This window comes from Misgurnus anguillicaudatus, chromosome 1, assembly GCF_027580225.2.
Source record: "Misgurnus anguillicaudatus chromosome 1, ASM2758022v2, whole genome shotgun sequence".
In the NCBI taxonomy this organism is placed as follows: Eukaryota; Metazoa; Chordata; class Actinopteri; order Cypriniformes; family Cobitidae; genus Misgurnus; species Misgurnus anguillicaudatus.
In genome coordinates, this window is record NC_073337.2 from 20,982,511 (window position 1) to 21,007,301 (window position 24,791).

At 35.3% G+C, this 24,791-nt stretch overlaps 2 protein-coding genes across 2 annotated transcripts; both read right to left on the minus strand.

The window, feature by feature from the left end:
- Positions 1-641: 641 nt before the first annotated feature.
- On the minus strand, positions 642-8,065 carry LOC129432184 (plexin-C1). Its single transcript, XM_073867990.1, has 15 exons — positions 7,086-8,065; positions 6,782-6,889; positions 6,464-6,598; positions 6,046-6,146; positions 5,823-5,931; positions 5,590-5,749; positions 5,063-5,174; positions 4,225-4,318; positions 4,072-4,110; positions 3,703-3,836; positions 3,423-3,602; positions 3,228-3,336; positions 1,883-2,050; positions 1,527-1,679; positions 642-1,337 (listed from the first exon to the last, which is right to left on the minus strand). Exons 1-15 carry the CDS (start codon positions 7,977-7,979, stop codon positions 1,248-1,250), a joined length of 2,586 nt encoding a protein of 861 aa, XP_073724091.1. The 5' UTR covers positions 7,980-8,065; the 3' UTR covers positions 642-1,247.
- A 5,246-nt stretch (positions 8,066-13,311) lies between these two features.
- LOC129432109 (plexin-C1-like) lies at positions 13,312-21,424 on the minus strand. The gene is made up of 15 exons (XM_073867985.1): positions 20,299-21,424; positions 19,978-20,081; positions 19,668-19,802; positions 19,478-19,578; positions 19,274-19,382; positions 19,038-19,200; positions 18,530-18,641; positions 16,817-16,910; positions 16,676-16,714; positions 15,264-15,397; positions 14,993-15,172; positions 14,798-14,906; positions 14,358-14,525; positions 14,075-14,227; positions 13,312-13,914 (listed from the first exon to the last, which is right to left on the minus strand). Exons 1-15 carry the CDS (start codon positions 21,179-21,181, stop codon positions 13,825-13,827), a joined length of 2,574 nt encoding a protein of 857 aa, XP_073724086.1. The 5' UTR covers positions 21,182-21,424; the 3' UTR covers positions 13,312-13,824.
- Between the last annotated feature and the right edge of the window lie 3,367 nt (positions 21,425-24,791).

Below are 24,791 nucleotides of genomic sequence, written 5' to 3' on the forward strand. Positions count from 1 at the left end.
AGAACCGGGTCATGACGAGTTACACGTGGTAAGTAAGACTTCTGTCTTATGTTGGAAATAGGCGCGTGTATATTATATAAATGACACGAACATGTAGTGAATCATAAGTTAAAAAAGTGTTGTATAGTGTTGTATGACTCGTACTCGCTCCTCCCGTGTTATAACTCCTCCTTCTGCATTTTTTCGTACGTTATCGGAAAGATTCGGTAAAGCTAATCTTTCTTTTATAAATCTGATTAAACTAAAGACTCTTCAGAGATATAAAGGATGTCATACTACTCCATAGGTACTCCAGATTAATATCAGAAATGCAGAAACAGCGTGTGTTACGTGAGCTTTAAAGGATTAGTCAATTTCTTAAAAAATCCAGATAATTTATTCACCACCATGTCATTCAAAATGATGATGTGTTTCTTTGTTCAGTCGAGAAGAAATTATGTTTTTTGATGAAAACATTCCAGGATTTTTCTCATTTTAATGGACTTTAATGCACACCAACACTTAACAGTTTTAATGCAGTTTAAAATTGCAGTTTCACAGGCCTATAAACGATCCCAAACGAGGCATTAGGGTCTTATCTAGTGAAACAAGTGTCATTTTTGACAAGAAAAATATAAAAAATGCGTATGTGTAATGATACTAATGTCTTTGTGTCAGTTTATTGTTTAAAATGGTCCGCAAATGTGCGTTTCATGTAACACGTGACCTTTCCACATAATTACGCAATTACGTGAGGTCACGCTGGCTCGTCACAAACCACACTTTATGTAAAAATACACTATTCTTATAAGATCTGTTGAGTAATCTATGAGTGAACACATAAGAGAAAAACAGATCTGTGTAGTTGAACAACTGAAATAAGACAATAATTAAATCACATTATCAAAAAACAACAGTAGCCTACTAAACAGACTGAAGTTTTACTGTTTTAAATTGAAACAATGTACAGTACTGTACACTTAATGAGTAAGTATAGAGCGCCACCTGGTGTTTAGAGAACAGAACACTATTTTTTTTTTCAATTATGGAATCTATAAATGGGTCTCAGTGGCTACTGAATCAAAAAAAAAACATTAGATACTGTATTGTGTTGGAGCTGATCAAATAATTACAAATGTTAAAAACAGCAATATTACAGGAAATATCAATTTAAAAAAATGTAACATGAAACAATTTGATTATTAAAGGTGTAGTTATCTCTAGCCTTAGAAAATTATAGAAAGTTTTATTCCTTTGCCCCTTCATGCTTAACCAGATGTGTCCTGTGGTCTAATGCAAAACAAATATTTTGTACTGCTTTGTCCCATCGTAAGACCAAATGATTTTCCAACCCTGATCTGAAATAAACACAGAAGGATTTGTCTTATACATATGACAAAACTGTGTAATTAAATTTACTATATGAAGAAATCCAACTTATCACTCTGTGTCTGTTTTTGTTTGTGTGTCTGACATTGTTAAGCACTTTGACAACTATGGGTGTTTTTAAAATGTGCTTTGTAAATTAAATTGAAATCGAAACTTACAGTAACAGAGTCAACTGAGATCAGGGCTCCTTTAATCAAACATGTAATGGTTTGAGCGGAAATCTTTTCCAGAACACAATAATATCTATCATCTCCATCTACACCAGACACCTTCACCTCATTCATACTCAAATTCAACTGATCTGCATTTTTCTGAGAGAGAGAGAGAGAGAGAGAGAGAGAGAGAGAGAGAGAGAGAGAGAGAGAGAGAGAGAGAGAGAGAGAAAGTTTACCCAACTATATCCTCATTAATAAGAGGTAGTGCATAATAATTTATTGTGCATATATAATTTAGTGATTAATAAATATCGTATCACAATTTCTGCAGTCACTGTATCATTAAAATCAGTGTTTACCTTTATAATCACCAGTACATCATTGTCAAGGTGTGCAGTTGTAAATCCAATGAACTCTGGATTAGGGTGTTGGGTCAAACTAGCACAGTCTAAAGTGACGTTACCAACTTTCAACATAATATTAATGAGACCATTGCCATCATAAGGGTGGGTGTAAAACCACAAATCCTTAGATAAAGAGAATGAATTTATGAGTATATAGTAAGCTGTAAGTTGTAAATACTATAAATATTTTGTAATAATAAAAAATACTTATATGGACAATGAGAGTGATTTTAATATTAAAGGATTAGTCCATTTTCTTAAAAGAAAAATCCAGATAATTTACTCACCACCATGTCATCCAAAATGTTGATGTCTTTCTTTGTTCAGTCAAGAAGAAATTATGTTTTTTGAGGAAAACATTGCAGGATTTTTCTAATTTTAATGGACTTTAATAGAACCCAACATTTAATACTTAACACTTAACCGTTTTTTTCAACGGAGCTCAAAGGACTATAAACAATCCCAAATGATGCACAAGGGTCTTGTCTAGCGAAACGATTGTCATTTTTTACAGGAAAGGTGAAAAATATGTACTTTTAAACCACAACTTTTCATCTTGGTCCGGTCCAGCGCGACCTAACGTAAATGCGTAGTGGCGTAGGGAGGTCACGTGTTACATATATAAAACGCACATTTGCGGACCATTGTAAACAATAGACTGCCACAAGGACATTGATTGGTATCAGTTGACATGCAGCAACGTCGGAACGGTCCTCTTTCTCCACACTTGTAAACACTGGGGCGAAGTTTCGCGTTCGTCCTCTGTGACCTGTTGACGTGATGGCGTGTTGCGTCGGGTCACGCTAGCACATCACGACCGGATCTGGATGAGAAGTTGTGCTTTAGAAGTGTATATTTGTCGTTTTGATTGTCAAAAATGACAATCGTTTTGCTAGATAAGACCCTTATGCCTCGTTTGGGATTGTTTATAGTCCTTTGAAACTCCGTTGAAAAAAACTGTTAAGTGTTGAGTTAAGTATAAAATGTTGGGTTCTATTAAAGTCCATTAAAATTAGAAAAATCCTGCAATGTTTTCCTCAGGAAACGTGGTTTCTTCTCGACTGAACAAAGAAAGACAACATTTTGGATGACATGGTGGTGAGTAAATTATCTGGATTTTTCTTTTAAGAAAATGGACTAATCCTTTAAGTAAACTATGGATATCTACCCGTGCAAAAGGAAACTCACACATTTCATCTTAAGTATGTGTGGATTGGGCCCATTTTGAATGTAAAGTAATAAATAGCTGACAATAGCATGACACTTTCAACCAAATATGAGCGTAATAAGGACATTTTACCTTTGAGCTTGTGTTGTATTGTGTTTTGAGCTCTTTATTTAAGGGATGAATAATGACCCATTCCACAAACTCCATTTTGTTTCCCTGTACGTGAATCTTCCTTCCACCACTGATGGACAGATACACAATTTTCTATAACTGAATAATTTTACGTAAGTTTTTATTATTTTGTCTGCTTGTCTAATGGTCTCATACCTTCTCCAGGTGACTTTGGGTTGTATTTCTGTGCATCTGGGTTGAGAACTGTAAGTGATGATGCTGTTACCATGACAACGATCATCCTCAGTAACGGCACACACTTTTGCTGTTCCTTTAGTTTTACTGGGAGGAACGTGGAACCTTAGACTGTCACTCGAACGATCAAACACAGGAGACCTGGAGAGACACATTTATTCACAAAATACACAATAAATAAAGTACTGTGCATATACTATAAACAGACTCAGGACAAACCCAAAAAGTAAAAAAGTCTCACTCTTTTGGAAAGCAGTCCAGATCATATTGAATACGGATTTTGGTGACAGATCCCAGGTTCCTTCCTGTTAGTAAAACATTGTTTCTGCCATGGAAAGAAACTCTGTTCGGCTCTATAGAGAGAATCTCTGGCTCCTGTATATGACACAGAGTGTTAAAGGTAAACACACATACATGTTATTGTGTTTCTAAAAAATGTTGTTGATCATATATACTTTAATTAGGCTACAGCCCTCCTGTTACCCTTCAGAGGATAAGTGAGTTTGACAAATAGATAAATGGTCAGATAATGCAGCATAACATACAGCCACAAAATCTTTTACGTACTTCTTAAACAATAAGTGGAGCACAAATTCAGTGTGACACTTACTTTGTAGTCTGTATCAGAGTGTAAATCTTTGCAAACATCCTAAAGAGTAGAGAAAAGAAAGAACTATGAGTGCCTCATTTAACTCTTTCAGAACCAGAAACATTTTATAAAGATTATATGCCCAAATTAATACATTTATAAATATGGTTTTACCTGTATATGTAATTGTGGTTCAGGACCATGTGTCCAGTCACAACGCTTGACAGAAGAGGACCAAAGACATCCAGCTGAGACGCACTGTACACACCTGCATTTATTCAGTGTTACAATTAGACTCTATGGTTAAAAGTACCGGCCCAAAGCATCTGACTGAGCAAACTGATAGTTAACTAGGATGCATATATTATAATCATATATAACAAAATATATTAAATTAATAAAAAAATCTATTTATTATGAGTGTAAATGTCCTCAGCTACAATGAGACTTTTAAGGCTGCTCTGTGGTTACAAAACATGATGGGCTTTGAATTTCCGATATGAAAGCTTGTCAGGTTATGAGGCACAGAGCGTTTTAACAGAACAATGTTGCAAATAGCAGAGTGAAAGTAATTGGGTTGGCAAGAATGGGTGATAAGTATATTATATTATAATCAAAAGTATTATTTGAAATAATTAGATTTACCTTTAGTTATTTCTAAAATAAGAATTATGCGTAACATTTTACAATAAGGTTGTGTTTGTTAAGATTAGTTTTTGCATTAGCTAACATAATCTTTCAATATGCAATAGCCTACTTCTACAGCATTTATTGAGTTAATTTCACACATTTTTACTAATATATTTTTATTAAAAGTTGAAAGTCTTGACATTAGTTTATTTGCATTAAATCAACATATACAATTATATTGACATTAACATTAAGTTTAATAAATGCTGAAAACTATATTGTTTATTGTTACTTAATGCATTTTCTAATGTTAACAAACACAACCTTATTGTAAAGAGTTATTACATTTTATGTAGTCTTTTTAAATTCTTGCAGTCCTCACTGTGTATAAGAAGCCTTTGGTGAATTATCTGTAATAGTGGGGCAGTTCTTCAGCATCAGGGTCTCTGTGATCTTCTGATTCCCAACAGTAACTGAAGCTAAAATCTCCAAACCTAAACAGATTATGCAAAACCATATATGAGTACTTATAACAATTGTTATACAACCAAAAATAACTTTTATAATGATTCCTAGAAAGGTTTTATTGATCCATTTCCATTAATTAAACAAAAACTTTAATAATTGCCAATGCAATTCTGACATTGTTTGGAGATTATCGCAAGCATGTTGTAATTAAAGGAGTGGTTTCTTTATTTTATCCTTTTATCTGTTTTTTATTTCTAAACCTTGCATTATGTAAATCATAGTCCATTGCAATTCAAAAGTGATGTGGAGCATCTTTTCTTATCTTTCTGAGATCCTGTAAAAATCTGAACACTACCATAGCAGGCTACTGTATTGATTTATATAAACTTAAATATTTATTTATATATTTAACTTATTTATATCCACTAAAAGAGAACCAACCTTCAGACAGAAGCTGGTCTGAAAAATCACAGGAGCAGTTTGGAAAAACTGCAGGAGGATCAGATCTATCACACAGGTTCACACCCGCTGTGGTGAATGTACATGAAAAGATGGCAAGATTTCGTGTGCTGTCCAGACTCAAGGTGAGATATAGAGTCATCTGTGTAAAGGATAACACTGATTGGTAAACAGTAATCTATTAAAAAGAACAAATCAAGAGGTTTATGATCTACCTCTTTAAAGGATTTCTCTGCCACCTGAAAAGACAGCAGTGGTTTCTGAACTGAGTTATTTGGGAAGGATATCCATGCAAAGATCAAGCATTCATCCTGGGTGGAGCATCTTGACACATGCAAAAATATATGAGTTTGACTTACTTGTAATAAATGTGATGTTGAATGTTAAAAATGTATAGAGTATATATAGTAGGAGTATGTATAGTAGCATCATCCAGACCTGCGTGTCTCAACACACCAACCACAGAGAGGGTCCAGCGCAGCTCTGCAGTCTTTCAGAGAGTTGTGTTTAACACACTGAACCACAGGAACTCTTCTGATCTACATTAAAACCACAAACAGAAAATTTCACATGCATTGGAGCCATTATAGAGTCGTGGTATGAAACAAATGCCTTTTTCAATTTGTAAAGGTGATGATAAGTGCTAATAAATTCCATAATAATGTTTGGTTATTTTGAACTTGTCACAGATGCACCATTTTAAAATAGCTGCTTCTTTTCAAATCGTAAGAAAACATTTTCAGACAAATTCTTTTTTTAGCATGAACCCTAGAAATTTATCAACACTAAAAAGTGATTCGTGTAAGTGCAATTATTAGTATATAGTAATATCTTGTTTGTTAAATGAAATCCTCACCTGGTTTTTCAGAGCTATGTAGATATGTTTGGAATCTACTGGATCTAAATGCATCCTGGGAAGCACTTTTTGATCATCATCAGATCTGTACAGCACTGTGGGACAGCCTGGACTGAAACTCTCATCCAACACAACCTACAAATACAAAGAGCATCATAATCCGAGCCTTGACTAAAAAGACTGCATTTTAGAACTGAGAATTATTGCAAAAACAAAATTTTGCTAGGTTCTAGCAAAATATGATTTGAAGAAAAGTATTAGAGATTTAAACTAAGGAAAAGGTATACAGAAAGAAACCGAAAAAAGAACAAAGGAAACCTTTATCAGTTGTCCATCTTTGGTTCCAATAAAGAGCACAATCCAGGATTCACTCCTAACTGCTGCTACTGAACTCATTGACTTGTATTTGAAAACTACTGCTACTGGCTCACGTGTAGGATCTATCTGTAATTAAAAGAACACACTTTAGCTTTATGTATCTTAGGTGAACGGTGAAATAAGCAGGATATCTTATTTCAAATGTTGTTTTGCATAAATGAGTCAAAACGGTAGAATCAGATCTTCTCCGTTCAAAAAAGCGTGCGTAAATAAATGCAAAAATAAAAATAGGACCATCGCCTACCTGTGTATCACACTGTGTCTCACCGAAGAAGCAGAAATCTTTGTCATTAACATTACTGAGGTCGTAAACAGCGAGCGCAGTGTCCTCTGGATCATTTTGCGCACTGAAGACACCTGTCCAGATCACAGCTTTATCTGAAGAAATAAGAGCTGATGCGATGAGGACAGGACGACATTTATCATTACAACATTTTAACATTGTTCCAGTTATGCTCTTCAGAATGTCTGTCTTCTTTCCTTTGACGTTATTCAGCCTGAACGCGTACGCTTGCCAACCGGACTCAGTCTTTGCGTTGAGAAACAGGTACGAGAATTTGAGCAAACTGATCTGAAACCCGTCTATAAACTCTACGTATATTATTGTACGAATGCAGGCTGTGGATCCGTCGTCTGATGTAGAGAAAATTGTGCCTGGTTGAGAATCTAAAGTGCTCCACAAGCAGACAACAGTATGGTTGTTATTGGCATCTTCCTTCCTCCCAACCAACAGGTAAGCACCATTAGGGCTGTTATTAGGGTTGCTTTCCACTATGAATGCTATGGATTTCTCATTTGTCTGGGGTATACTGGATTTGGTTTCCCAGTAAATGCTGTTTGTAATATTATTGAGATCAAGAACTTCACAGTATCCACCGTTAGATGTTGCGCATGTAATCAGGGTGTCGTTCGCCTCAAAAGGCACCAGAAGTGTAACTGTGTTTGGATGCTTGCCATTTAAATCCTTTGTCTTTTCCAGAGATAGATTGTTTGTCATCTGATGTAGTCGACGATCAGTAAGAACAAACAATTTACTGTTACCAACTACAAAGTCCCTGATGTCTCCATCAAAGTTGTGCACATCGTCGCAAATGCAATATTTCAAAAGAAAAAATAATCCAAGTAAGTTCCCTCTCATCTTTCATATCTCTGTAAATCTCCACAGCAGATGAATTGATGAGATGTTTTCACCTGCAACCCAACACAGCTCTTGAGATGCGTCCACAGATGAAGTGAGTGGAAGTGAAAGCAGCACGTCTGTAAGATGTGGGTAGTTTGTTTGTTATACCATCATATGCACCGTTTGAATAAGTTGATACTTAGCTCAAAAACGGAAACAAGTCGAGCAAAAACTGATTTGCTTTACAATAGCATCAACAGCAAACTTTTATCTTTGCATATTTGTATTTATATCATGCTGCAATTCTTTGGTTAGGCTACTGCTGCACCCGTGCAGGTTAATAAAATGTACTTCTTCATGGGGCGTTGCGTTCTTTATTATAAAGTAACTTGCTAAAAATGCTAAATAAATGAATACATTTTTTATCTATATAGGGCTTCACAATTGTTCATTGTTCAAAAGCAGCTTTACATAAAATAGAAACAAAGAAAACAAAGAAGCAAAAAATAACAAAAGCATGGCTTTTCCCCATCTACACAACATCCTTAGAAAGACATATCATACAGGCACATGGCTTCTCTTACCACTGCTATGCTGATGACACTCTCAATCTCATTTCACCCAGACGATACCACCATAGCAGCACACATTACATTGTAAAGGTCAAAGGATGTGAACAGCAATGATAAAGATAGTAAACCCTCTTTGAATTATATGGTTTTACGTATCTGGACATAACAGAAATAATCATGTGGTCCTTTGCAGCTCTTTAAATTAGATAGGGGCTGATACAATCAAACAGGAAGCAATGCATTCAAGCAACTTCTGCTGTGGTACAAGCTATGAATCATGCGTGTATTTAAACCTGTAGTTTGCTAAATGCACATTGAGAATCAGGTTTTGAAATAGATTAGAAGAGTGCGGTTCAGTGTGTATTGATGCTTTCTTAAAGACTGCAGAGGAGCTCTGGATCCTTTCTGGGGGAGGTGTTCAAATTTTCAAGGGTAATCCCTTACGAAAGGAAAATATATTTACCAATATATTACTTGAAATATATTGTAATATATTGCAATATATTATTTTACTTTCCATTTTTCAATATATTATACATTGGCAATACAAGGAATAATATATTGATGGTACATATATTCTATATATGTGTAATATATTGCAGTATATTGCAAAATATACAAATTATTGCCACTTTCAATATATTGTACATGGATATAATATATGTGTTTATATATTAAAAAATTTATGCAATATTATATTTATAAATATCTGCAATATTGGTTTTTGATTTATATGTGAAAATGTATTAACAATATATGTAGAGATATAGTTTCACATATATGTTTACTATATGGTAGAATATATTTCAAATATATGTAAAATTATATGGAAATATACATGAAATATATGTAGATATGTGTTAGATATATTGTGGAATACATTTTAAATATATGTAAAATAATATGGGAAATATATGTGCATATATGGGAATATGTATTAAAAATATATGTACAGATATAGTGTCACATTTATGTTTACTATATGGTAGAATATATTTCAAATATATGTACAACTATATGGAAATATATATGTAGATATGTGTTCGATATCTTGTGGAATACATTTTACATATATGTAAAACTAGATGGAAAATATGTGAAATATATGTGCATATATGAGAACATGTATTAACAATATATGTACAGATATAGTGTCACATGTATGTTTACTATATGGTAGAATATATTTCAAATATATGTACAACTATATGGAAATATATATGTAGATATGTGTTTGATATATTGTGGAATACATTTTGCATATATTTAAAATTAGATGGAAATATATGTACATATTTATTGTAAATGTATGCACAATATGTGTACATATATGAGAACATGCACATACAATGTATGAATATATTTGGGATATATACAGTATATGTACATGAAACATCTAAAATATATAAATACTTAAATATGCAACCTGCAATATACAAACATTTACACCACATATTAACACAGACTGATGGGTAATCTATCAAAAGCCACCTTTATTTTCTTTTAATCAGGCACAGATACTAAACCCAATTTGAGGTACAGAGCTCTATAGGCCTATTAAAACCACAAGAGGTTTTGCATATGGTCAGTCAAAGGAAATGTGATTGGCTTAACATTACATTACATAAATGTGTTGCATTGCATTTACATAAATTACATTTTAAAAGAGTGCCATTAAACAAAAAATATACAAAATATAAATTGAAGCGACTTAAATTATTTCAAAATTTCAGCAGTGCCATTATACAATATAAAGACAATATCAATAAACAAAATGCACAGACAATAATGAACAAATAAATAATAAACAAACTTTCAAGAAGTTTTGGGAACCGTGAAAAAGCAAAAAAAAAAAAAAATATTTGCCAAAAGAACAGTCCATTATCCTGGTTAGGAGTCCACCTTGGTTCTTCACTGATGTAAACCACTTACATACCCATGCTTTTGCTCTTCACCTGGTGTCTTAATACCATTAGCTCGCAGATTCTACTGTTGATAGATTTTCTGACATCAGCTTCCTTGGCCTTATAGGAAACTGTTTTAAAACAGCATCTGTGGAGCAGAACAACAAGTTGTTCACAAAAATCTCTCAGAGATGCAATAAAAACTGAAAAGCACCAGCTCTGAAAACTATACCTTTTAAAACTTGAAGTTTCCTTGGAGCCTGCTGACATCAGCCTTCTTCTTCTTCTTCTTCTTCTTCTTCTTCTTGAGTTTTACTGGCAGTTGGCAAACAACTTTTAGTGGCATTACCGCCACCTACTGATTAGGAGTGTGGGTCAGGATCATAGGTCAGGACCTATCTATCAGCCTCCTTGTTGCTGGTGTCTGTTACGCATCCTGTCCTCTCTTCACGCCTGAATCTCAGCTTCCTACTCGAGCATTTTATATATATATATATATATATATATATATATATATATAAAATATAGTGCCCTTTTTGTTCTTGATTGCAATATATTTTGTATCATATATAAATGTATGTTTCATGCATATATTGCAATATATCAAAGCATATAAAGACAAACTATTACATGTAAAAAATATAGTGCCCTTTTTGTTCTTGAATGCAATATATTTTGTCTCATATATACATGTATGGTCTATGCATATATTGCAATATATCAAAGCATATAAAGACAAACTATTACATGTAAAAAATATAGTGCCCTTTTTGTTCTTGAATGCAATATATTTTGTATCATATTTACATGTATGGTCTTGGCATATATTGCAATATATCAAAGCATATAAAGATAAACTATTACATGTAAAAAATATAGTGCCCTTTTTGTTCTTGAATGTAATATATTTTGTATCATATATACATGTATGTTTTATGCATATATTGCAATATATCAAAGCATATAAAGACAAACTATTACATGTAAAAAATATAGTGCCCTTTTTGTTCTTGATTGCAATATATTTTGTATATACATGTATGTTTCATGCGTATATTTCGATATATTGGAAAATATAAATATTAAATCCCATATATGGGAATATGTTGCCTAATATATTACATGATATTTTCCAATATACTGCAATATATTTTTGTTTCGTAAGGGAAGACTTCCTCTGATGTTCACATCTGTTTCAAGCTGCCCTTGCCTTAATCGAATATACCTGGCTAATTTAGAAACAGTGTGCATCCTTGCATCTAGTTTGGTTTATTCACTCACAGAGTGGTAATACTTAATAGTTTTTCATGTGTGTTATTTAGATGTTCAACTCAGGAGGAAAGATCAAACTCTTCATGGATATCCTTTCCAAACGCTCTCTCCACAAAGCAAACATTGGAAAGTTAAATTTCAGTGTTAAACATTTCTGAGTTGAATTCAACACCTTAAAAGTAATTAAATATTTATTTAAAAATATTGACTCTTGAAACTATTTAGAGTAAATTATTGTTCAGAGTTGGAGTTAATTGACAAAGTTAATCATGCCAGTGTTAACCCAACTCTTTAGAGATGTAATTACACTCTGCCCACACATTTCAGTCTTCTGTTTCCATGTGTCCTGCAGATTAAATGGTAAGTAAAACCATACTTCTCTGCCAGAAGGGGGCCAACATCAAAGAGTTTGCTATGGACTTTTTGAGGTCAGCAAAAAGGGCTCCAGCTTTGGCGAGCCTGAGCTTAAGCTGATATTCAACAGCTGCCTCAATCGGCGTCTGCTTCGGATGCCTCCTCTACAGAGCCAGCCTCACCGGCTCTAGTCCCTCCAGACCCAGCTATGGCCACCACTGAATCCCCCCTACCGGTCCCAAGTCCTGAGACTCGGCCTAGGAGGAGGAAGGGAGTCTTGGTTCCTGTCTCGCCTTTGCTGTCAACTGCAGCATCTGCTCTCTTGGTCCTCATTTCGCCCCCGCTGTCACCTGCAGCACCCCCTGTCTCGCCACGTGCTAACGTGCACATTTGGCATGTTATTGATATGAAATATAGGTTTTAGGAATGATTTCGAATGGTAAAGCTCATTGAAATGTTTTGTTTGGGAAGAAAGGCATTTGAAACAAAGTCAAAGATGGTGAAGTAAGACATTAAATCAAATAAAAGAGGGGAAAACACTGTGAATAGATCATTGTGAGTAATTATAATAATTTTCAAAAGAATGATATATGTAGATGGCTATAATTTTTCTGAAGAGGTGTTAATGTTTATTTCCCTTGACATTCTTACTAAATGGGTCAGTCTGACACACTAAATCATGGAACAATACATCCCAAGAATGCAATATAGTGATATAGTCAATTAGTATGAGGGATGATTAGTAGGCCAATGGGCAAGTTTGGCCAGGATGCCGGGGCACACCCCTACTCTTTTTCAAAGGACATCCTGGGATTTTTAATGACCACCAAGAGTCAGGACCTCGGTTTAACGTCTCATCCGAAGGACTGTGCTTTTTTGACAGTATAGTGTCCCCATCACTATACTGGGGTGTAAGGACCCACACAGACCACAGGGTGAGCACCCCCTGCTGGTCTCACTAACACCACCACCAGCAGCAACCTGGTTTTTCCCACACTGAAAAAAATGATTCATTGAATTTAATCAATTATTTTAAGGTAAGTGGTTGCAATCAATTTATTTAAGCTACATTTAAACAAAAAATATTAGTAAAGTAAAATAAAATATAAAACTTTTGTTAAAATGTAGCTTAAATAAATTGATTGCAACCACTTACCTTAAAAAAATTGATTAAATTCAATGAATCATTTTTTTCAGTGCAGGTGGTCTCCCATCCAAGTACTGACCAGGCTCAGCCATGTCAAACAAGACAATAATTAATCATATTATCAAAGTCTCTCATTACAAAAATATATAACAGTAAACAGTAGACTGAAGGAAGGTTTACGTTTTAAATTTATATAATGTACAGTATTGTACACTTAATATGTAAGTATAGAGCGCCACCTGGTGTTTAGAGAACAGTGCATCTGACAAAAGCTTTTCTAATCTACTTGAAAAAGCAGCTTTCTGCTAAGCAAGTTTGCACATGTGATGTCTGTGTTAAGCTGACCTGTTATTAGTGCAAACAGGGCATTAGACTTAATTTTTTCAATTATGGAATCTATAATGGGGTCTCATTGGCCACTAAAGCAGAAAAAAATTCATTAAACATAAGGCTAAACAAATAATTACACATGTTAAAAATAGCAATATTACAGGAAATATAAAATTTAAAAAAGAAATTTAACATGAAGCAATTAGTTTCTCTAGTCTTAGACAATTACGTTTTTCCAAACTACCACAGAAATGTCGATATTTAATTCTTTTGCCATTTCATACTTAACCAGATGTGTCCTGTGGTCTAATGCAAAACAAATATTTTGAACTGCTTTGTCCCATCGTAAGACTGAACGATTTTCCAACCCTGATCTGAAATAAACACAGATGGATTTTTCTTATACAGATGAAAAAACTGTGTAATTAAAAATACTATAAAGACATCAAAAATCTCACTCTTTGTCTGTTTTTGTGTCTGACATTGCTAAGCACTTTGAAAACTATGATTGATTTATAAATAATTTAAACTTACAGTGACAGACTCAACTGAGATCAGGGCTCCTTTAATCAAACATGTAATGGTTTGAGAGGAAATCTCTTCCAGAACACAATCATATTCATCCTCTCCATCTACACCAGACACCTTCACCTCATTCATACTCAAATTTAACTGATCTGCATTTTTCTGATAGAGAGAGAGAGAGATATATAAGAGGTAGTGCGTAAGAATGATTAATATCTTAATTTCTGTTTGTGTGTATCACACTTATAGTACCTGCAGTGACAGTCACCGTATCATTAAAATCAGTGTTTACCTTTATAATCACCAGTACATCATTGTCCATCTGTGTGGTTGTAAATCCAATAAACTCTGGATCAGGCTGGTGGGTCAAACTAGCACAGTCTAAAGTGACGTTACCAACTTTCAACATCAAATTAATGAGACCATTGCCATCATAAGGGTAGGTGTAAAACCATAAATCCTTAGATATAAAAAATGAAAATATGACTTAGTGTATAGTAAGATGTAATTTGTGAATAAAATAAATATTTTGTAATAATAAACAAAACTTATATGGACAATGAGACGGATTTGCCTATTAAGTAAACTATGGATATATCTACCTGTGCAAAAGGAAACTCACACATTTAATCTTAAGTATGGGTGAATTGGGGCAATTTTGAAACTAAAGTTAAATAGCTGACCACAGCATGACACTATCAGCCAAATATGAGCATTATAAGGACATTTTACCTTTGAGCTCGTGTTGTATTGTGTTTTGATCTCTTTACTGGAGGGATGCACAATGATTGATTCCACAAACTCCATATTGTTTCCCTGTACGTGAATCTTCCTTCCACCACTGATGGACAAATACACAATTTTCTATAACTGAATAATTTTACTTAAGTTTTTGCTATTTTGTCTGTGTGTCTAAAGGTCTTATACCTTCCCCATGTGACTTTGGGTTGTATTCCTGTGCAGCTGGGTTGGGAACTGTAAGTGATGTTGCTGTTACCATGACAACGGTAATCCTCAGTAACAACACACACTTTTAGAGTTCCTTTAGTTTCACTGGGAGGAATGTGGAACCTTAGACTGTCACTCGAACGATCAAACACAGGAAACCTGGAGAGACACATTTATTCACACAAAAACTATTTTATATATATACTATACACAGACATCAGAACAAACACAAAAAGTCAAAAAGTCTCACTCTTTTGAAAAGCAGTCCAGATCCCCTTGAATACGAATTTTGATGACAGATCCCAGGTTCCTTCCTGTTAGTAAAACATTGTTTCTGCCATGGAAAGAAACTCTGTTCGGCTCTATAGAGAGAATCTCTGGCACCTATGACACAGAATATTAGAAGTAAACATACTAACATGTTATTGTGTTTCTAAAAAATGTTGATCAAATATATACATTATTTTTGTCACAGTCCTGAAGTTATGTTTCTGCAAGCCATGTTTGTAGTTTTGTGTAGTTGTTTAGTTCACTGGTCCTCGTGTAGGGTGACCATACGTGCCATTCTTCCCGGACACGTCCTGGCCAGGATTTCGGTCCGTCTTCCGGAAGTTGTATTTGTTGACCGCATATGCCATTCAGTTAAAAACACAATACATACAATCGTAGTTTCATTCTTACATTAAAATGTAACGGTTGCTTTTCTGTAATAATAATAATAATCCTCTATGAGGTATGCGGTCGTCAAATATGACTTCCGGAAGACGAACCGGAAATCCTGGCCAGGACACGTCCGGGAAGAATGGCGCGTATGGTCACCCTATCCTCGTGTTGACTGTTTTCCAGGTGTGTCTTGTTATCTTGTTAACCCATGTGTATATTTATGCTGCGTTCCAGGCAACCTGTAACTCGTAAATCACGACTTCAAAACCACGACTCACGACTATGAACTGGGAGTACATCGATCTAGTACGAGTTCACGGGTGGGAAGTCACGGGTTTGACTGCCGTTCCAGTGCACTTTCACAGGTAGAAGGTTGTAAAAACACGGGTTACAGGCTGCCTGGAACGCATAGAGTCGTGAGTCGTGGTTTTGAAGTCGTAATTCACGTGCTCAAAAACCTACCTGGAACGCAGCAATAGGCCCAGTGTCTTTTGTCAGTCGTTATATGTTGATTATCTGGTTTAGAGTTATGTTTATTTCTGTTACCTGTTTTCTGTTACTGTTTTGTAAAACTTTGTGTTATATTAAAATCACTTGCATTTGGATCCATCGCCTCTGCTTGCCTTTGTTTACACTTTTACAATTTTCAAATAATTCAAAGGACCAGAGTCAATTATTCCTTGTATATCACGGTTACCACAAATGTAGCTTTGGTGGTTATTTAAAGACATTTGACAGGTTTGGTGTGAGGTTTACAGAAAAATAATTAACACCCATGAACATTTCTCAACCAATCAAAATAAAGCATTCAACAGGCCTGTGGTATAATTTAAAATTTACTTTAAAGGCTCCAGCCCTCCTGCTACCCTTCAGAGCATAAGTGGGTTTGAAAAATAAATGAATGGATGATGAACGCAGCATAAAATACAGACACAAAATTATTTTACTTTCCATACTTCTTATACAATAAGTAAAGCACAAATTTAATGTGACACTTACTTTGTAGTCTGTATCATAGTGTACATCTTTGCAAACATTCTAAAGAATAGAGAACGAAAAAACTATGAGTGCTTCATTAAACTCTTTTAGAAGATTACATGACCAAATTTATACATTCCGAATCTTATAATTTATTTTTACCTGTATTTGTAATTGTGGTTCAGGTTCCTGTGTCCAGTCACAACGCTTGACAGAAGAGGACCAATGACATCCAGCCGAGATGCACTGCACACACCTGCATTATTTAGTGTTACAATGAGACTCTACGGTTAAAAGTAAAAGTACTGGCCCAAAGCATCTGACTGAGCAAACTGATTAACTAAGATGTATTAATTATAATCATACATTGTACTGTAAGAAAATATATTAATACATTTTAAAGAAATAATATATTAGTTCAAATGTCCATAACTACAGTAAGACCTTCAAGGCTGCACTGTGGTTACAAAACATGATGGGCTTTGCATGTCAGGTTATGTTGCACAGAGCGTTTTAACAGAACACTTTTGCAAATAAACTAGGATAGAGGTATTAAGGTCAAAGCACACTAGTCCAACAACTACCAACTCCAACATACACTAATAGAAACCAAGACACCAACATTCTAAAGTCTAATTTACTTTGATCCAACAACTGCCAACAGACTCCGTTGGATCAGTGTGAATTGGCCTCTAGCTGAGAGTGAGGGATAAAAACCTGTCACGGGACAGAGGTGAGGGACTGTTATGTATAGGCAACTTTTTGCGCTGATTGGTTGGATCACATGACCATGCTCCTCCCGAACTTAGTTAAATAAACTTAAAGGATTAGTCAATTTTCTTAAAAGAAAAATCCAGATAATTTACTCACCACCATGTCATCCAAAATGTTGATGTCTTTCTTTGTTCAGTCGAGAAGAAATTATGTTTTTTGAAGAAAACATTGCAGGATTTTTCTAATTTCAATGGACTTTAATAGAGCCCAACATTTAATACTTAACACTTAACAGTTTTTTTCAACGGAGTTTCAAAGGACTATAAACAATCCCAAACGAGGCATAAGGTTCTTATCTAGCGAAACGATTGTCATTTTTGACAATAAAAATAACAAATATACACTTTTAAAGCACAACTTCTCGTCTTGATCCGGTCGTGATGCGCCAGCTGACCCCACCCAATACGTCATGACGTCAAGAGGTCACAGCGGATGCGAAACTCCGCGCCAGTGTTTACAAGTGTTGAGAAAGAGGACCGTTCCTACGTTGTTGTATGTCAACTGATACTAATTAATGTCTTTGTGTCAGTTTATTGTTTACAATGGTCCGCAAATGTGCGTTTTATATATGTAACACGTGACCTCCCTACGTCACTACGCATTTACGTTAGGTCGCGCTGGACCGGACCTAGACGAAAAGTTGTGGTTTAAAAGTACATATTTTCTATTTTTCTTGTCAAAAATGACAATCGTTTTGCTAGATAAGACCCTTATGCCTCGTTTGGGATCGTTTGTGGTTCTTTGAAACTCCGTTGGAAGAAAACTGTTAAGTGTTGAGTCAAGCACCAAATGCTGGCCTCCACTAAAGTCCATCAAAATGAGGAAAATCCTGCAATGTTTTCCGCAAAAAACATAATTTCTTCTCGACTGAACAAAGAAAGACATCAACACTCTGGATGACATGGTGGTGAGCAAATCATCTGGATTTTTCTTTTAAGAAAATGGACTAATCCTTTAATTTAAAACTATATTGTTCATTGTTACTTAATGCATTTACTAATATTAACAAACAAAACCTTGTAAAACGTTACCCAAAATTCTTATTTTAGAAATAACTATAGGTCAAACAAATTAGTCGTTTCAAGTTGTTGCAGTCCTCACTGTGTATAAGAAGTCGTTGTTGAATTATCTGTAATACTGGAGCAGTTCTTCAGCATCAGGGTCTCTGTGATCTTCTGATTCTCAACAATAACTGAAGCTAAAATCTTCAAACCTGAACAGATTACACAAAACCCCATTAATACTTATAACAATTGTTATACAACCAATTTTTTTTACAATGAATCCCAGAAAGGTTTTATTGATTTATTTCAATTACTTAAACAAAAACTTTAATAATTGCCAATTCAATTCTTACATTGTTTGGAGATTATTGCAAACATGTTGTAATTTAAAGAGTGGTTACTGAATTTATACAGACATCAAATCCTTTGATCTGTTTTTTATTCCTAAACATTGCAGAAACAAGTGGGGTGAAATTAGCATCTTTTCTCCTATTGATCTTTCTGAGATCCTGTAAAAATCTGCACTACCACTACAGCAAGCTTCTGTATTTATTTATATAAACTGATGAGGAAGACAGTCTAAGCTCCAGTGAAAGAGAACCAACCTCCACTAGACAGAAGCTGGTCTGAAAAACCACAGGAGCAGTTTGGAAAAATTATAGCAGGATCAGATCTATCACACAGGTTCACACCCGCTGTGGTGAATGCACAAGAAAAGATGGCAGGATTTTGTGTGCTGTCCAGACTCAAGGTGAGATGTAGAGTAATCTGTGTAAGGGATAACACTGATTGGTAAACAGTAATCTATTAAAAAGAACAAATCAAGTGGATTATGATCTACCTCTCTAGAGGATTTCTCTGCCACCTGAAAAGACAGCAGTGGTTTCTGAATGGAGTTATTTGGGAAGGATATCCATGCAGAGATCAAGCATTCATCCTGGGTGGAACATCTTGACACAAGCAAAAATATATCAGTTAAAGTTTGATGTTGAATATTAAAAATATATAGTTTGTATAGGGGTACGTATAGTAGCAGCATCCAGACCTGCGTGTCTCAACACACCAACCACAGAGAGGATCCAGCGCAGCTCTGCAGTCTCTCAGAGAGCTGTGTTTAACACATTGAACCACAGACACTCTTCTGATCTATATTAAAACAATGAGAAGAAAATTTCACATTTACTTTGATCAGAAGCATTTAATAAATGTAATTGTTTGTTAAATGAAATCCTCACTTGGTTTTTCAGAGCTATGTAGATATGTTTGTTATCTACTGGATCTAAATGCATCTTGGTAAGCACTTTTTGATCATCATCAGATCTGTACAGCACTGTGGGACAGCCTGGACTGAATTTCTCATCCAACACAACCTACAAATACAAACAATGTCATAATACAAACTTAAAAAGGACTGCATTTTAGAGCCGAGTACTACTCCAAAAACAAACATTGCTAGGTTCTAGTAGAACATAATTCGGAGGAGATTATGAGAGATTTAAACGAAGGAAAATGTACAGAAAGAAACAGAAAAAGAACGGACCCGACCTTTATCAGTTGTCCATCTTTGGTTCCAATGAAGAGCACAATCCAGGATTCACTCCTAACTGCTGCTACTGAACTCATTGACTTGTATTTGAAAACTACTGCTACTGGCGAATGGTGTGGATCTATCTGTAATGAACAGAAAAAAATGTCAGCTTTATTTATCTTAGATAAATGGTGAAATAAGCAGGATATTTTATTTTATTTCAAACGTTGTTTTGCATAAACATGAGTCAAACCAGTAGAATCAGTTCTTGTCTGCACTGGCCAGATAGGCTACATGCAAAGTAAATAAATAAATAAATGCAAAAATAAAAATAGCACCATCCCTTACCTGTGAACTAAGCTTACATGTCTTGCCGCTGAAGCAGAAATCTTTACCTTTGTCATCAACATTACTGAGGTCGTAAACAGCAAGTGCAGTGTCCTCTAGATCATTTTGCGCACTGAAGACACCTGTCCAGATCACAGCTTTATCTGAGGAAATAAGAGCTGATGCGATGAGGACAGGACGAGATTCATCACTGCAACATTTTAACATTGTTCCAGTTATGCTCTTCAGAATGTCTTTCTTCTTTCTTTTGGCATTGTTGAGCCTGAGAGCAAACGCTTGCCGACCGGACTCAGTCTTTGCGTTAAGAAACAGGTACGAGAGTTTGAGCAAAATGATCTGAAACCCGTCTATAAACTCTACGTATCTACGTAATTGATGTGATCCGTCGTCCGATGGAGAGAAAAGGGAGCCTGGTTGAGAATCTAAAGTGCTCCACAAGGCGACAAAATTCTTCCTCCCAACCAGCAGGTAAGCGCCATTATGGATTTTATTAGGGTTGCTGTCCACTATAAATGCTATGGATTTCTCATTTGCCTGTGGTACACTGGATTTGGCTTCCCAGTAAATTCTGTTTGTAATATTATTGAGATCAAGAACTTCACAGTATCCACCGTTAGATGTTGCGCATGTAATCAGGGTGCCGTTCGCCTCAAAAGGGACCAGAAGTGTAACAGAGTTTGGATGTGTGGCATTAAAATCCTTAGTCTTTTCCACAGATAGATTGTTTGTCATCTGATGTAGTCGACGATCAGTAAGAACAAACAATTTACTGTTACCAACTACAAAGTCCCTGATGTCTCCATCAAAGTTCTGCACATCATCGCAAATGCAATAGTTCAAAGGTGTAAGCAAGGCAAGTGAGAATCCTTTCATCCTGCCTGAATTGAGATGCTTTCAGCAACAAGTCAACAGAGCGATCAGATAAATGAGAAAAGATGCGTCCTGAACTGGATGTTAAAGATGAAAGAGAAAAGCAAGATGCGTGAGATGACTCAGTGCGTAACCTGCGTCCTACAAAAACTGGTTAAAGTGTCATAATTAAATTTTAGGTTAATTTAAATCATAGCCTAAATAAAAAAAGACTAGCTGCGTTTTCACAGACAGGGTCACAATTTGTTAAATAGGCTATGAGGAGAATGGGAAGCACCTTTTAATTTTTATAGTCTTAAAAAATAAGGTTCCAAAAGGTTCTGTTTCAGGGTTTTGTTGTCATTGTGTCAGTTTTGTGTTTAATCATTATTGTGTTCATTATCATTGTCATTATTGGTTAATCATTTTTACATGTTTAGTAATTAGTGCCATTGTCATCACCTGTTTCCTCCTTGTAATGTATATATTTATTGTTATCACATGTATATATTTCCCATCCAGTCTTTGTCAGATCTTGTTTGTTGTTACTGTGTTTATCTTCGTTGTGTGTGATCATTAAGTAAGGAATAATTGACGACAGGCCGTTGAATTAAAATAATGCACATCCAAGATGGTATGTGGCACTAGCCAAAAGTACAAAATATGGATACAGGCCAAACTAATGTATTGTTTGAAACATTGAAGCATAATGTTTTAATATGTATCCATATTTTGAATTTTTGGCTAGTTACTGTTCGCTTCAAAAGGCACCAGAAATGGAATTTGGATGTGTGGCATTCAAATGTCTTTTCTATAAATAGTGTCATCGAAGTAGTCGTTGTAGTCGATGGTCATTAATAACAAAAAATGTACTGTACCAACTACAAAGTCCCTGATATCTCCATCAAAGCTTGTCTCAAATGCAATATTTTAATTCTCTCTCATCTTTCATATCTTGGTGGTCTTATAAAGCAGTTGAATTGATGAGATGTTGTCACCACCACCCAACACACCCTTTGAGATGCGTCCACAGATGAGTGGGAAATGAAAGCAGAGTGTAAGATGAAAGGTGAATTCCACGCAACAGACCAATAAATCTGTAACCCTTATTAGGTTATGACAGTTTATACTCTATGGGGCAGTTTCCCGGACAGGGTTTAGATTAATCCAGAACTAGGCCTTAGTTTTATTAGGACATTTAAGTCGTTTTTACAAACAAACCATATCAAAAACAAAACAGGTGTGCATCTTGAGACAAACAATATGTTAAGATATGTCAGTACAAGGTGTTTTTAAACAAAGGCAACTCAAACACGCATTTTAGTCTGGGACTAGGTTAACCGCCCCTGTGTGAATTAATGTCAAGTACAAGAACACTAAAAGAAACCATGTAAATGTTGTACATTCATTTAAATGACATTTACTTTTGTAATTTTATCCCAATCAATATATTTTTTATGATAAACAAGGTAACCTGATTTAGATTTACGCGTTTACAAATCATTCAACATGTTCAAATCATACACTGGCAGCCATGATCAATCTTATTATGACAATAGCTTTGACACATGCTTTCTATACTATTTAGAAAACACTTTACATTACGACAAAAAATCTGAGCATTAAAAAATACTTTTTTACTTCGAAAATTACCAATTTACCTTTATATTCACAATTACATCATTGTCAATATGTGTGGTTGTAAATCCAATAAACTCTGGACCAGGCTGGTGGGTCAAACCAGCAGAGTTCAAAGTGATGTCACCAACTTTCAACATCAAATTAATAAAACTATTGCCATCATAAGGATGGGTGTAAAACCATAAATTCTTAGATATAAAGAGAATAAAAACCTAAGTTGTGAATACAATAAATATTTTGTTATAATGAACAATACTAATATAGACAATGACATGCATCTGCCTATTACGTAAACTATGGATATATCTGCAAACATGAAACTCATTCACACATTTCCTCTGAGGTAAGTGTGTCATGGTCCTGTCAGACATCCGTGCTAGATTTAGGTCTGAGTGCATCTGACAGGACCGTGGCAGTATCATGTTCTGTGTGGGGACATGTGGGATCACATTCTGTGTGTGGCTGCCACATGTTCCCGGTGTCTTGTTGCTGTCGTGATCTTGCCAGACCTTAGTGTAGATCAGGTCTATGTTCTGTGGGCAAGGTCAGGGCAGCAGTGTGTGTATGTGGGAACACGTGTGTTCACATCATATCTGTGTGACACGTGTTCCCACTGTTTTGTGGCTGTCATGGTCTTGCCTGACCTTGGTTATTATCCAGAGGGCAGGACCAGGGCAGCATTGTTTTATGTGGGAATACGTGTTGTTTCACATCATGTATGTGTAACACGTGTTCCCAGTGTCTTGTCACTTTTACCCTACTCCCTTATGTAATCATGTCTTAAGTGATTAATTATGTTCACCTGTTCCCCATTGATGTGGTGTCTTTATTATGCCCTTGTGTTCTCTGTGTGGTGTGCGTGCATTGTTTGATGTTTGTTGTATATTCCCAGTGTTATGGTTCCTGTGTATCTGTTCCATTCATTTGTGTTTCATCACATTGTTTTATTCCTTTCAGTTTTACCCCCTCGTGGGTGTTTCAGTTTTTGTAAATAAATCTTTGTTATATTTTCTTACATCTTGCGTTTGGGTTCATCTATTATTATTTTCTATTATCCGGTTATACCAACCGTGACAAAGTGTGAATGGTGTGAATTGAAACTAAAGTTATAATTAGCTGAGTTTAGCATAACAAATAAACTCCTACAACACCTATACAGGATCCACTCTGTCCATTTTAGCCAAATATTACAGCTCTTTATTGGAGGGATAAAACAATGATTTTACAAACTCCATATTGTTCCTTTGTGGAGAGGACAGAATCCAAATGCAGACAGCTCATGACAAGATACTTTAATAAGTAACAGAAAATACCCTAGAGGGGGCAAGCAAAGACAATAAAATGAAACAAAAAACATGACATGTTCCCCGGCACGTAAATCATCATTCCACAACTGATGGACAGATAAACAATTTCAACAATTTCAAAGACTTTGAAACCAGGTGGCAGATAAAACTTGGTAATCCATTTTATAAACAAATAATTGGACTTAATGTTTTTGCTATTTTGTCTGCCTGTCTATAATTGTCTCATTCCTTCTCAAATTGACTTTGGGTTGTATTCCTGTACAGCTGGGTTGGGAACTGTAAGTGATGATGCTGTTACCATGACAACGGTCATCCTCAGTAACAGCACATACTTTTAGATTTCCTTTAGTTTCACTTGGAGGAACGTGGAACCTTAGACTGTCACTCGAACGATCAAACACAGAATACCTGGAGAAGCATTTATTTACAGAAGTACACAATGTAGATACATTATTGTATATATACACTATACACAGACATCTGGAAAAAAGGTTCATCCAGAGAAAACATATCACAACGAAAAATCATGTGCAATCATGTCATGCTGAATTTAAAGTACCACTTTCATATCAAATCCTCCACCAGCCAGAGTTACACTATCCGGGACCAGAACCCATGCAAGTCGACACCAACGTCATCGGCCGCTGACCCAGGGTCTGTGTTTGTCCTGCGTTAGCATAAGCCAG

Excerpts from the sequence above, each read along its gene's own strand:
- LOC129432184 (XM_073867990.1), bottom strand. The coding sequence starts at position 7,979 with ATGAGAGGGAACTTACTTGGATTATTTTTTCTTTTGAAATATTGCATT. Across the intron at positions 6,147-6,463 it reads ACATAGCTCTGAAAAACCAG|ATCAGAAGAGTTCCTGTGGT; the intron begins GTGAGGATTTCA and ends GTTTTAATGTAG. Across the intron at positions 1,680-1,882 it reads ATGTACTGGTGATTATAAAG|AAAAATGCAGATCAGTTGAA; the intron begins GTAAACACTGAT and ends TCTCTCTCTCAG.
- LOC129432109 (XM_073867985.1), bottom strand. The coding sequence starts at position 21,181 with ATGAAAGGATTCTCACTTGCCTTGCTTACACCTTTGAACTATTGCATT. Across the intron at positions 20,082-20,298 it reads TAGTTCACAGGTAAGGGATG|TAGCAGTAGTTTTCAAATAC; the intron begins GTGCTATTTTTA and ends ACCATTCGCCAG. Across the intron at positions 14,907-14,992 it reads CCCAAAGTCACATGGGGAAG|TGGTGGAAGGAAGATTCACG; the intron begins GTATAAGACCTT and ends TTTGTCCATCAG.